Source organism: Pelecanus crispus, chromosome 2, assembly GCF_030463565.1.
Source record: "Pelecanus crispus isolate bPelCri1 chromosome 2, bPelCri1.pri, whole genome shotgun sequence".
Classification (NCBI taxonomy): domain Eukaryota; kingdom Metazoa; phylum Chordata; class Aves; order Pelecaniformes; family Pelecanidae; genus Pelecanus; species Pelecanus crispus.
In genome coordinates, this window is record NC_134644.1 from 48,748,247 (window position 1) to 48,762,370 (window position 14,124).

Here is a 14,124-nt window from a genome sequence, read left to right on the forward strand (position 1 = left end):
GTGACAGGTCGTTAATCACGAGATGTCAATGCAATTGTATTTCTCGGACCATGTTGTCATGCTCCTTTAGAAACAGGGTGTAAAGCCTACAATTAGCATGTCTCCATTAGATTTTTTTTTTTTTTACCTTGAAAGTCAAAAGGCATTTTGCTCTTACTAGTGCTGTGCATCATACCTTAAATATAAAATAATTTCCACTGGGGTAATAGATTTTTATTTAAAAACTTCCCCAGCCTTGGAGCTCAGTGTTGGAACTGTAGTTTCAAGTAGTATTTTGGTGTCTAAGTAAATACAATTGAATTGGTAAAGCATTTTTCTTTTCCAGGGTATTTAACTAGTGATAAGGGTTGGCAGTTACATGATTGGTAGCTAAAACCAGGTTTTAAAAGTAGTCACTTGGAGTGTTTAAGAATTTGTATTGAGTGGTGTTTTTTTGCCAATATCTGAAAGAACACTGTAGTTTGTCCGGTGATCTGAAACTAACTAGACCTCAAGTCTAGCCTGGGTACACTGTAACCCTAAAACCAGCAGCTACTCCATGCGTGTGATGCTTTTTCATGTGAGTTACTGCTTCAGAGGCACACAGCACGCAGGAGGGTGGCAATGAAAACCCCTGAAGCGAGTGGGTGTTAGGGGATGGCTTTCCCACCACCGGCCCAGGGCCGGGTTTGGATGCCAGTCCCGGCACAGAGGCCGGCGGGGCTGAGGCCTCGGGCCCGGCTCCTCTGCTCGGCGGCGGCAGCGGGCCCTCACGCAGAGCCCGGGCCAGCGCGCTGCGGGCGGCAGCGGTGCTCCCCGGCTGCCCGCTCCGATCACTCCTCAGGCCGCTGAACGCTGCTCATGGCTCCATCTTCCCCATGGTAACGTGCGTTTTCTGCCCGGGCAGGGAGCTGAGGAGGCCTCGCCGCGGAGGTGAGCACCGGGGGGGTAGGCCTCCACGCCGGCGGCACCTCCAGAGCTCCCAGCGCTGGCTGGGGCGTTTAAACGCGTTTATGTTCGCGGCCCGCCGCCCTGCGAGGCCCCCGGGCTGCGGCTGACGACGGCTGGGAGGATGGAACGGCCCCCCCTCAACCAGCGGCCCTCCCACGGTCAGCGGGCCCCCCTCCCCCCTTTTGGGGCGCAGGCGCCCGTCCGCGGCGGTGCTGGTGGTGGGGATCCGCCCGCCCTTCCGCTGCCGCGCCCCGCCCCGTCCGCTGCCTCTCCCTTCCCCCCGCCGCCCGCGGAAGTGAGCGGAGCGGGGATGCGGCCGTGCCGCCGCCGCCGCCGCTGCTGCCGCCCCGAGCCACGGAGGTGAGAGGCGCGGCGAGGCGAGGCGGCCGGGACGAGGCGGCGGTGAGGGAGCTGCCGCTTGCGCCTCTCTTTCCCCCCATCCCCTCCGCAGCAGCAGCACCACCAGCCTGCTTCCCGCGGCGGCCTGCGCCACAGGGTGAGCGGGCGGGGCCGGGGCGGCTGAGGGAGCCGGGGCGGGGGTCGCCGCGGGCAGCGCTGGGGCCGCCGGGCTTCAGGGAGCCGCCGCTTTCCTTCTCCCCGCCAGCTCGCCTTTCGCCGGGCGCTGAGGGGACGGGGTGCGGGCAGGGCGGCGGGGTGGGGGGCGGTGGTGGGTTACTTGGGGTGAGGGTTTATTTTTAGGTGCGGGGCGTTCATTCCAGGCGGAGCCCCTCCCCGGGCCGGACGAGGCTGTTGGCGGCGCTTGTGGTGAGGGGGAAGCGGCGGCGCTGCTCTCTGTGTTGCTGTAGCTGCTGGGCAACTAATCCTAATCCTTGGTGGCCGCTGACAGCTCTGCGGGCTCCCTGTCTGCGTGTGCCCGCTCCGCGCTGGCGTGAATGGAAAGGCGGTGGAGACCTGCAGGGTTTGGCTGTTGGGTTTGCTGTTTTGGTGGCTGGTTTGTTTGGGTTTTTTTTTAAATCCTCTTTTAGCGCTGGTTTCTCTTGCAGATGTTGCTGCAGGTGGGGGCAGAGGGAGCAGTGTGATTGCCTGGGATCTTGGGGCATCTCTCTCTTCACCTTTCAGCTCCCGCTCCAGCGCTGCTGTTGCTAAAGACTTTTGTAACTATCGGCTCAAGTACAATTTCGATGGAAAATGAAGGTAAAGGTCTCATCAGAGTCACTGACTTCATTGGAGCTAAGAGGATTTTTGCATGCAATTTGGTGACAACTCCTACTGGTGCGTGTGTATGTTTTACCGTTCCAGGGGTTTGCAGGGTTGCTCTCGTGTGTTAATCTTGTGGTAGGAATTTTGATCTGCATTTTGTAGTTTAAGACTGGTAGGACTATTGTTTTTCTTTGTACCGCTGCTTGTTGAACTAATCAGATTTTTATTCTCTCTTGACAGATATTCAAAACATTTATTGAGTGTTTTAGTGCTCTCTGTTTGGAATGGAAATATCTTGTTTTATTTAGATAGGGGCTTCTGAGCATTAGTTGCTTGGTATTTGATTAGATTATCTGCTTTTGTTAAATTTTATCTTTCAGGGTGAAATTGAGAAGCATTAGTTGCATTTTGCGTTGAAATATTTTTGTGCATATTCTGTGCTCTTAAAAATTACTTGATTTTGCTCTCTTGGACAGTATTTCGTTAAAAAGTGGCACTGAAGTTTCAAGTTCTACCACTTAAAAGATCTGGTATAAAGTTGTAAACTCCATGTACTAAAAGAAGTTGCTCTGTTGTGCTTTTTCCTTGTTGTCTAGTTTAGAAATTAGTTAATCCAGGGAGTTACTTCACTTTTTCCATGTTGGGCTTCAGTTTATGCTCTGGGAACCTTGAAAGCCCCTTTGCATTGGTGATAGTGACTGTGAGCTTCACGATTTTTCCTGTTTGACTCTGGGTGTTGTAGATTTCTGAAATGTATGATTTTTATTATTATATGTATAAGAAAAGAACTGTTGTTTCCCCCCACCCCCCCTTATGTCATCAGTATTCTTTGATATTGAATGGATTTTTTTTTTTAGGTGGCTACTGGATTTCCTTTGCTATAGGTTGTTACGTGAGACATAGGAGCTCCTTTTCCTCCTACCCCATTCTGAAAACAGAGGTGTTTTTTTAATAGTTTGACTTGAATGAAGAGCTGGTTTGAGTTTGTGGTGTAGACTCACTAAATTATTTTCTACAGTTGGATATTGTTCTGATTTGAAATACTGTTGTCTTCCGTGACTGGAAAGTTGTAGTAATTGTGAACCTATGTTGAAAACTATGCAGGTTGTTGTAATCTGGCATTTCGGAACTCTTTTCTAACTTGAAAAGAATTTTCTTAATTGTGTTGATCGTGTCTTCCAGCTGAATATTTGTAATGAAGAGCATGGAACTTGTCAGGTAGAATGAATTTTGGAGTGTGGGGAAGTGTCTCTAGAAGATTGGTCTTTGTTTTGGGAGGCTAGGTAGCTGATAGAAGTAGTGTCAGTGCCTTTGCATTTCAGTCACTGCATTGCAAATAAAAGGTTTTTGAATGGGTGGCACTGGGGGCAGCTTTCATATTGGAACTTTTCAGCACTCTTGAGAGGATCCTTAATGTATTTTCTCCAGGAGACAGCTGAAGAGTCTTATAATCTTGTAGAACAAAGATTATAGTTAGAATATCTTTAAACTTTTTTTTTTTTGTTTTGCAAGTCTGTATTTGAAAGGTCTCTTTAGTTTGGGTATTGAGCAAGAAGAGATGGCAGATTTTTCCCCTGCCTGTATTTGGATGAATATTCAAGATTGGGAAGTGATAAGATGGTTTGGAAAAACTAGTGTTTTCCTGTGTTAATTCAGTTTTCATAAGCAGTATTATATGTTTACTCTAAGCTAGTTAGAATGTTTTGTCCCAAGACTTCCTGGTTCCTGTCTCTTGTGTTGGAATGATTAAACTTTTGCAAAAATTCATATGTCTCATGGTAATGAGGAAGAGAGAATTTCCCATCATAGGAAGACTTGTGCTTGGCTCAATAAAACTATGACTTAGAGGAGTGATGTTTGTATTCCTGTTTGGAAAGATAGAATTTTGTGACTTCTTTCCATAAATGGAGCTTTTTCTTAAACTGTAGGCAGTCAAGAGAACTTGCAGCTGTTTAGACAAAACATACAACTCTGAGTGCAAACTAGGCTTTGTAATTTTTGGATCTCTCCATTGATGCTTTTGGGACCTAAGTAATTTTCTATAATTATAGTCTGAATTGTTTTTCTTTCTTTTATCACCATCTTTTGGATTGTGACAGGTTCTTTGTTCTACTGAAGATTGTCTTGTAGAAGACTGCCTTTAGTAGCAAAATAAAGAATGCAGTTTAGGTTACATCAACTTTGAGCTTCTCTGCTCTGAGGTCAGACTATGATTACAAATACAAATTGTTAAATAGGAGTACTGTTTTGTTACCAAGGCCTTCTGTAGCATTTGTTTTCACATCATTAAGTGCCTAACAGAAGAGGTCAGAGTAACATTTTCCCACCTGTAAACCAAAAAGACTTTCCCAAAATCATGTAGAAGGTTGGTACAAAAACTCAGACCAGACTTACTGTAAGTGATAAGAACATCATGTGGTGATTCTGAAATCCTCCTTAATCTTCATTGTTTTGAGTCCTGATTAATTTCAGCTAATCTTCGAAGATGACTGTTAATTTCAGCCTATAGTCTGTCAGTAGTAATTTCAGGATAATTTTGATAATTGGATGAATAGTGAGATGTAAGTCAAGAATTTTTTTTTTCTTTCGAAAAGATGCTTTAGTTCTTATCATAATCCTGAGATGACAAATGAATTGTTTTTGTTTGTCATGTGCTTGAAGTGCAGTTGAAATTCCTAATGAATTTCATAGGTTTTTTCTGAAATGGTGGAAATGGGCTTAGTTGCTAAAGTAACAGATTGAAGATCAGTGACTAGATTTTGGTTTTTGGGGGCAGTGAGTTAGCACCCTGGACTAGCTCATCATGGATTAGGCAGCTGTAAGTACTGATGAAGGGGTGGAGCGTGCATACATGCAACTGAAAACAGGGGGGGAAGGGATGCCTGCGGCAGCAGTGACTTGAAAACAATTTAAATTGTTCTGGAGTGGCATCATCAGTTGTTTCATTAAAGTAATATTCAAAATAATAAGAATGAAATTTGTGATGGAAAATGTTAGAGATTCTGAAATGGACTTGGTGTTATCACAGCAGTTCATGTTCCTTTTGACATGTAGATGATTTCTTAATAATAGATGAAACTAATGAGTAAAATAGATGAAACGAGTTGTTTCATTGACTACTGTTTCTTACCATCTGCAGCTTGCAGAAAATTAGAACCCAATAGTTTACATTTATGTTGGCAAAAAGGTCACATCTCCTCTGTTTAACTTGGACAATAAGGTGAGAGTTGAGATTTTTTTCTCTTTTCTGTTTTAAGAGAGAGTCTTCACTAAAGACCAGTTTTAGTAGATATCTTCCTATCTTTTAACAGTGCTTTGATAACTTAAATAACTGCTAAGTTAACATAGCACTTGTCTTGCATTATAAACATAGATTTCATTTTTAAATGAACAGTCAGTGTCATATTTTAATCTGTTGTTTGACTAGTCAACACAGCATTAGATAGTTTTAGTTGTTCCTTTCCCTTTTTTTCCCCATGCAGATAAATCAGGAATATTAATCTATAATAATCTGGAAGTGGTTTAACATGGAATCTGCTTGAGTTCAGATATCGCAGAATGTATGTTTATTATTTTGCTAGCTTTGTAACTTCTTTTTGCGGGGAGTCTAAGGCATAATCTCTTCTTAGTGAGTCAGGAAAAACAGTGATTTAAGGAAAAATCAGACAATTCTCAGGGTAGCTAATTTAACAAAAGAGAAACAAAAGTTTTTGTTTGCTTTTTTGGTGAAGAGTTTGACAAGTGTGTGATGATCCTGGGATGCTCTTTGATAGGACTGAAAGAAATGGTCTCATTACTGCTGAAAGAAGACCCTACTCTCAGCTGTGTTCCTGCCATATGTGTTGTGTTGGCTGTCATGGTTGTTGAGTTTGTCTGGCTTGCTAGCTTGGCAGAAGGTTAGCCCAGCCCTTCTTTCCTCTTGCCCCCTGTTGGACAGCTTTCTGTTGAATGGGCTCATGAAGCATCCAGTTAATGTTGAAAACTGCGAGGGACAAAGCAGTGAGACCTCATCCTTTTAGCATAAGCAGACCATTAGCTTGACTCACTTCTTTATGTAGTCACAGCTTCAGTTCAATATAAACTGACCCATAGATCATGGTGGAATTTTGCAAGAGTGGAGTAAGTTAATAGGTAGATTTTAGTTGAGACCTGCTTTTGAATTGGTGAAACAGTTCAGGTGATACCTAATTGACACTGGGTGATAAAATTGGCATTTACAGTGTGGTTTATAGAAGCTAGAAGGAATGATAAAGCTACAATGCAGAGCAGAGAAGGAAAATAAAATACAATAATCAAGGTATAAATTTGGGACAGGCATCTGCTTCTAGTTATTTGTTTTGTAAACATTCTATTCTAAAAAATTAGAAGGGATAAAATGGATAATAGATTAGCAGATGCAGCCTACAGAATCTTTTACAAAGGCTTTTAAAATATTTTTAAGTCATAAATTTTCTGCAGCACTTTTTTCTGCATACATAATTCACAAAAAAAAAGCTTGGTGAATACAATGTTGCTGCTTTCTTGCTACTAATTATAAGAAATCTTATTACCATAAGTAGAGTAATTGCGCAGTGAGTTATGCTTGCATTTAAATTGGCACTGACACTAGCTTGGTCCTAAGAACTGTTACAAACAGTAAGTTCAGGATTTCTTTAAATAGAATTTTATTTTGTCACATATGATGTAACTGCACAGCTGTCAAGGCTATAATCAAGGACTGGGTCTTGGAGCTTCATTCATTATTTTAAACAAATAAATACTGAGCAAATATTTCTATTGGAGTTTTTGCTTAATACAGTTATATGGCAGCTAAAGTCTGCACATGTCATGGATATGTTAGTAGTATATCACAGAGTGCTAAAATTCTTTATTAGTGTTTGCTGTTCAGGTGCTGTCTTTCATTTTGAGAAGCTCAGTGCTTCAAAGTGTTATGAGATAGCAGACCATTGGAGAGGAGCCATATGATCTTATTTCTAAGCTTAAATGTTCTCTTCTAGAAAGTTAGCAACTCCCTGGCAAGATAAATGACTGCTATTTAGACCCAAAGTCTTTTGGCGTTCAACTTCTAAAAGGCTTCATGTGAATCAAGATTTAAGCAGAGGCGTATGCTATTTGGAGTCAGGTGAGATACAGCCATTGGTGCTCTCTTCCTTGGGTGATGAGTTTCTGAACTGACCCAGTGCTATTATACATAAACTTTGCTTTCATCAACGCATTAGCATTGATTTGATTGTTTTAATGTGTGCTTGGGATCCTGTATCTTTTTGTTCTTCTGATTAATAAGTAATGACAAATGTATGAAATGTTCAAGCAGCCTTTTCTAGTGTTCAAGGGTTTTTTTTGAACAGGAGGAATCAAAGCTGAATGTTTTGGCCAATCAAATACAGATTGGTCTGGTGTGTTTGTCAGTGCATTCTTGGTAACTCTGATGCTGCTGCAAGGCTTTCATCAGCCAGGCTTTAAATTCATCATAGTACATCATCCAGAGTATACAGAAGTGCTCTAAATGGTAAATCTTTTGTAGCAACTGAATACAAAGTTTAAATGTTTGGCATTCTGAAGTTCCAACGGTATACTACATAAATGGGCTAAAGGAAGATAAGGTGGTTTGGACAGACATGGTGTTGGGGGTTTAGTCTGAACTTTTGTTGCCATTACTCCTACAATCTACAGCACTGCAGTCAGGTTAAGGTATCATTATTTTTGTGAAGTATTTTCTCTAGCTAGAGAGCAGGCAGTTGTCATTCACAAGGCTTGCAGGATAACCACAAGGAATATACTGTGATTACAGAGAATTGCTCAGCTTTACTGTTGTGCTGGTAGCCTCAGTTGAACTAGATGTCCTACTTTCTATTTTTTTAAATTAAAGAAAACATGGTGAAACATCTTGAAAAAGTAAGATGCATTTCAGGTTGTGGAGATGTGTTTATCAGATAAATGTTTTTTTCAGATAAATGTTTTTTTCAGAAGATATTTTTAGTACTTGAAAATAGTTCTTGAGCTTTATAGACTACAGTAGAGTTAGTAAGTTGGATGTTAAATGGAACATCATGGCCTTTGCCTGAAGTAGATGGGGTTGGGGGTAGGTCTCTCACTTCAATATTTTACAGTGTTTAAGATTGGGCAAACCTTGAAATTCAAGATGGTGAGTGCCAGTATTCAGATTTCTGTTTCTTAGTTGGTCAGAAACGCAGAAGTTTTCTGTACCAAGGAGTATAGTTCTGCATTATGGCTGGTGGTTGGCCATAGTGAAAGTCCTAAGCACTGCTGAAATAGTACTCAAATACAAGGTTTTTTTTTTTTTTTTTTTCAGGCTTATGGAGCAGCTTAGCAGGTTGTTCTCATAACTTGGGTATTTGTATTTCTTTTGGTTAATGGGTGGTGTCTGTGCTAGGTTGAATAGTGCCCTTTTTCTGTAAAGTCTTAGGAAATAACACACAATAGCAAGGGGCTGAAACTATGTGACCTCCCAGGATAGAAATTACTCTGCAAGGAGAACTCATTAATACAAATTAGTGTTTCTCTTTCCTTCTGGCTTTTTAGACAGAGAACTTTTCTGTGTGCACTTCCTTTGATGTGGGGACTCCTAGGAAAATGTTTTAACTAAAATACTGTTGAATAGGAACAAATTTCTTTGAATATTAGAATACTGCTGCAGCTGTTTCCCCAGAAGTGAAAAATCATCACACTTTTCCAAAGGAGTCCATTCAAATCAAGACAGACAGTAATTTCAAAGCTTTCAAAAAAGTATTTCTTCTGAGCAAACAGTGCCTGGTAGAAAGCAAGTAGCTCATTAGCCTGTAGACTTCAGCCTTTTGGGGGTGGGAAGGGGCAGCTCTTTGCAGTGGTAAGTAAAATACTCTTTTTGCAAATTGGTTGTGGGTGTTTGTGTTGAATGAGTGTTGGCACTTTACTTGTTGCTGTGAGAAAGCAGCATTATTTCCCATAAATGTATTTGTCAGAGTATAATTCTCTGACCAGGCTCTTTTAGGTAATTGGTGTATGGAGGGTGTAAAGTTTATATCAAATGTGTATATTTGAAGATATTTGATGTTATGTGGGATATCTGATTTAGCCAAATGATACATTTGTACTATGTTTTAAGTATGTTTCCTAGGTTAGACTTAGCAAAATATCGAAATTGCCATACACAGTTCAATCACAATACCAATGTGATTCCCATTACCAGTCTCTATAATATGCTCACTGTCATGATGCTGGGCATCCCCAGTTGCCGGAAAGGAATATGTGGTTGAAACCAGCTCAAGTCTGTTGTTCTCTTTGAAATATTGTTGGTTGTTCAGTGCAGGTGTTGGGCTGAGCTACATATACGTCCCCCCCGTGCTGCTCTGGTTAACTCAGACATTTACATTCTTTTGATGCAATCCAGGAGAAACATTTACCCCACCAGCTGATCCATTCAACTGACATAATTGTTTATCGAAAGCAAATATGATTTTACAATAATAAAATCATTGTGTTGAGGTAAAGTTAGCCTTTGTAACAGCTGTGGTTAGTCACCCCTACATTATTTCCTGAGCTTCATGGGTGCACTGCCCTTGCCCATCTCCTCTGAGTCTTCTGTTATAGGGGTTTATTGGTCAGTCACAGTATTTGAGTATTGTCCTATCTAAATTTACAGGGTTTTGAGACTCATTAGAGAAAATGCTAGTTGAGAATACAGGAAGTAATGGGTCTTCATAATTTGATCACATATGAGGTACAAACAACTATATTGGTGTAGTCTGTATAGATGAGGCCTTCCTGAATGTAACTTCCAATTTTCTGCCCATTAAAAAATTCAAAAGCCAGGAATAAGACATTATTTAATGGAATTTACTTAATCAAGGTAAGTTTGTAGCTTGTCTGCATTTATAGTTTGTGAACTTGGTCACATTGATTTTTTTATTTATTAAATCTGTGTCCACTACACTCAGCTACTTCCACCTGCTTCTTTCGTTAGCATAACTGGTGAAATTTTCTGGAGATTTAATTCCTGTTATGATCTGGCAGGATTTCACTGATGAAGTTGCATCATAGTCACAACCACGTTGGGTGTTGCTTGTTCCAGAATGGTCTGAGGGCTCTTCACATGCTCTTCTCTGCACTGCCTTCACTTCTGGAATCTTGCTATGCATCCAGGGTTTGCTTCTGGGTATGCAGTTGGTGTAGGACTTACTGTAACTGTTGAGTGTGTCTAATGCCTGTTTGTTTTTTTCTTCTGCTTGGATTTTTGCTGTATCTTGTCATCACGTGGTCATTGTTCTGTGGCTGGGACCTGTATTGAGGTTCTAGGAGCACCTTGCCTTCTAGACAGATGGGTGAGGCAAAGATGGCAGGAAACATCTAGTGAGATAGATATTTTTAAGATCTTTGCTAGAAAGTGTCTCTGCGGGATCACAGTCATGATACTGAGCAATGACCTATTTAAATGGAGAGTTTGAAGGTGGACAGTAAGATGGTTAAAGATTTGAATCTCCAAAACCTTTAGCTACCATGTCCTAAGGAGTAGGAGAAGACTTTGCACTGATGCTTCATATCTGATGGAACTGACAGAAAAGAGGATTACTTCCATTCTGGATAGAGTCTTTTCCTTAAAGATCCCTTTTGCAGCCAAGTGTCTTTGTCTAGTGTGAACTGTTTACAAAGTCCATGTGCACACACATGGAGACTCAGGCCTCTATGCCCATTGGTATCTAGTTGATCTCTAGCCCTGTGTACTTTCAGGATGCCAGACAGTGCAGAAGAGGTAAGTGCTTGGTATTTTATTATGTTACTGTGTGCACTGATGTCTACAGTAGTTGATCTATCTGTCATTACCCCTTTGCCCCTGCCATCCTGGCTCTGAATTGTACAGGACTGGAGAAGAACATGCCTAGTAGGATCTGAGCTTTCTAAACCTTTTAGTGTACATCACATACAGTTTATCATACAGAAAATTCAGGAAATGAGAAGCGTGTAAGTTTCAATCTGGTTTCTGTTCAGGGAAACACCTTTTTATTACGTTGTTGAACACTCATTTTTTTTCAGCATGGGGAAGGTAGATAAAAAATGGAAGCTAAGTCTTATGGTGGGTGAGGAAGTGCTGATTATTTTGGGATCCTAATAAGCAAGGCACAAACACTTGCAAGGCAGATCACTATTAATGACTCAGAAAAGGTGATAGCAAGGTATAAAATCAAATGTCCTTTCTGATGCTGGGAACCCTGAGATGATAGGGCTTTGAATGGATCTGTGGTCAGGGCATGGCACATGCTAGATCTTATCTGCTTCGAGTTCACTATTACTCTTACAGGGTTTTGCTCACAGTACAGGTTCATCAATCACGGATAGCAGTTGGGTCTGGAATGTGGGCTTTGAAGTGTCTCTTGGACAACATGCTCCAATAGCCTTATCTCATTAATAAAGCTGCAGTTCCTGAGCAGGTGCATGTAATATTTCAAATGGAAAAGACAACATACTGTACATATACTTAAGATTAAATGCACATTGATTAATTACACATTGATTATGTGTACATTCATTAATCTTACTGTTGATTAGACACAGCATGATTCAGTAGCAATCGCGCAGTGTCTGTAATACAGAGGCACATACCTGGATGTGGGTCACTAACTGCTTGTACAATAATAGTCTTACAGGTTGATCACTACAAACAAGTCAGAAGGTCTTTGTAAGTACTTAAGTTGGCTTGAAAGGGGTTCAGTTTTACAGGGCCTGATGGGGTAGATTCAAATTGAACCAAATCAGCTGTTCAGATGGATGGGAAGGTTGACAAGAAAGTGATAGGTATGGTTAAGAGGCAAATATTGGAAAGCATGCAGAGTCAGTGCTTCCAGTCATCTTTTTACATTTTCAGTTGTGCCACAGTGTTTCCCAAGAACTGGCTCTACTAACCTGCAGTTTGCCAGTGAGACTTTGTGTGTGGTAGCATAAATGGTTCTTTCCACGAGTAGAGTGCCCAAACCCAGATGCATTCTTGTCTCCCTGGTTTCTGAAGGAACTTCTCAAAGAATGAATCACCATTTCTCTTGAATTACCTCAACTTAAATTTAATTTTAACCTTTTTTTTTTACTTTTACTGTTCTTGGTAGTTTTGTTTTTACACCTAGTAGGTCAGTTGAGTAACTGCATATAAAGTTTAGAGGACTTCATATTAGCTAATTAGCCAAAATGTTTTGGTCACAAGTTTGTCTAAAAATAGATTTTGCTATGAGAATGTTCTAAATTTTTAGATCGCTCTTAGTGAATGTAGGTCCTGCCATTTGCATTGTCTGAGGAAGTAGTGCTAAAATTTCCCCTTAAAATAATTGTAAATGCCAGTGAGCCCTGCTGATTGATAATGCACTGTTCCTGGTAAACTGAGAAACACAATGGTAGAGGTACATTGTTGGTACTTGGTATTGGTTATAGTAGATACAGGGTAGGCAGAATTTTGTAGTGTATGAGGAAGAAGAAACAGTAACACATTACTGTTAACTAGATTTTTCTTTGGAGGAAACAGAAAGGAACTCTAAATTTCTGGTAGTGTAAGCCTTCCAGACTAATTTGTATTAATATTGATAAACATACTTTGGTCACAGTTCTGTGGTCATATGATTGATGCATGTTTCTTGGTCTAGAAACAGAGGTGTGCACATTGGAAGTGGTCCAACAAAAGTCCTTCCTGAGGCAGCTATTTATTTTTGCTAGTTAGCATCCTGCTTCTTTGTTCCTTGGTAGAGTTAGCTGCAGGCAGGGAATGGGAAGCTGTAGTCATAGCTCCAAAAGCTTCAGCAGTCATGTGCGTGCTGCCTATCTGATATAGCAGCATAGGCCAGTATATTAGCCTATGCTAATACTAGCCCAATTATCCATATAAAAACTTGGCCTGCAACAAAGTACTGAAGGTGTTTTAAGGTATCAGCTGATAGATGCTTGAAAATTAATTGCAGCGTAGGATGGGAAGACATCTTACTATATGTGGCTGACTCCTTTAATACAGAATACTGTGGTTTTGGGGATAGCTTCTGTTGGACATGCTAAAAGGTGTTGCAGAAGCCCAGATCTCCAGTGTGCAGATCTGGGCAGCAGTGCAAAGGACTGTAGAGCACGTGCTGACAGTATTGAATAAGTTATCTTTCTCTTGGTTTGTGGAAGTAATGCATAGTAAAGGCAAAATTATTTGCTTGAATACAGTTATTGTGTTCCAGCAGACAGCAAGCACTTTTTCCAACTATTTTTTGGACCTAAATATGTTGGTGTTAACCCACTTCATATTTTGGAAGGTAGTGATGAAGGGAACGGTGATCAGTTTCTCATTGGCTAAGCAATTGAATTTAATTGGTGGCAGTATTAGATATTTGAAACTGTTCTTTTCTGAACTACAAGTGTAGTTTATTCTACACAGATTGTAGAGGTTTTTGAGAAATTAGATGAAATCCATCCAGAATTGTCTTATGATAGGTAATTTCACTCTAGAGAAAGGAGCTGGCTATAAAAAGACCTTCTGAGCCTTTGTTTTTCTAATCCTATACCAGATTTTCTCTGCATACAGTACAGTATTCTTCGTAAAAGTGGGAGATAGTATGAATGAATGAAACACATGTTCAAAATCAATGCCTTTTTGAGTCTGTCATAAAAATTGTCAAAATAGACTTTGTAGCACAGTTCTGTGCTAATGAAGATTTATTTGGAAAAGCATGATCCCTGAGAGTACTTTAACATTTCTGTTTAAGGATATTTGACTTCCTAAAATAGCCTTAAAAAGCTTGTTATTAGACTTTCTGAAGTTGTAATTGATAATATTAGAGAAATGATCAGTTATGTATCCTTTTTTGGAATTGTTATTTGTCTTCAGCAGCCATTTCAGTTGGTATAGGGGAAAAAGATTTTTCTCAGCACTAAAACTTGTAATGGCTGTCAGTTCATTTCTTACGCTCACTGGGAAAGCTTGGTTGCTCAGCATTTTTGTTGAGAATGTGGAGTCATCTTGGTCAAAGTCATATGTTTGTGGGTTTGTTTTGAAACAGCACTTAGGCTTAACGGTTTTCA

At 40.7% G+C, this 14,124-nt stretch overlaps 1 protein-coding gene across 2 annotated transcripts in view; it reads left to right on the forward strand.

Moving 5' to 3' along the window:
- Positions 1 to 1,392: 1,392 nt before the first annotated feature.
- The window catches only part of ATP2C1 (ATPase secretory pathway Ca2+ transporting 1), a 54,220-nt gene continuing 41,488 nt past the window's right edge, over positions 1,393 to 14,124 (forward strand). For both annotated transcript variants that reach the window (XM_075706082.1, XM_075706083.1), the window contains exons 1-2: positions 1,393 to 1,426; positions 1,935 to 2,085. In XM_075706082.1, the coding sequence (XP_075562197.1) occupies positions 2,080 to 2,085 (6 nt within the window). In that variant the 5' untranslated portion in view covers positions 1,393 to 1,426; positions 1,935 to 2,079. The remainder of the gene's footprint in view (positions 1,427 to 1,934; positions 2,086 to 14,124) is intronic.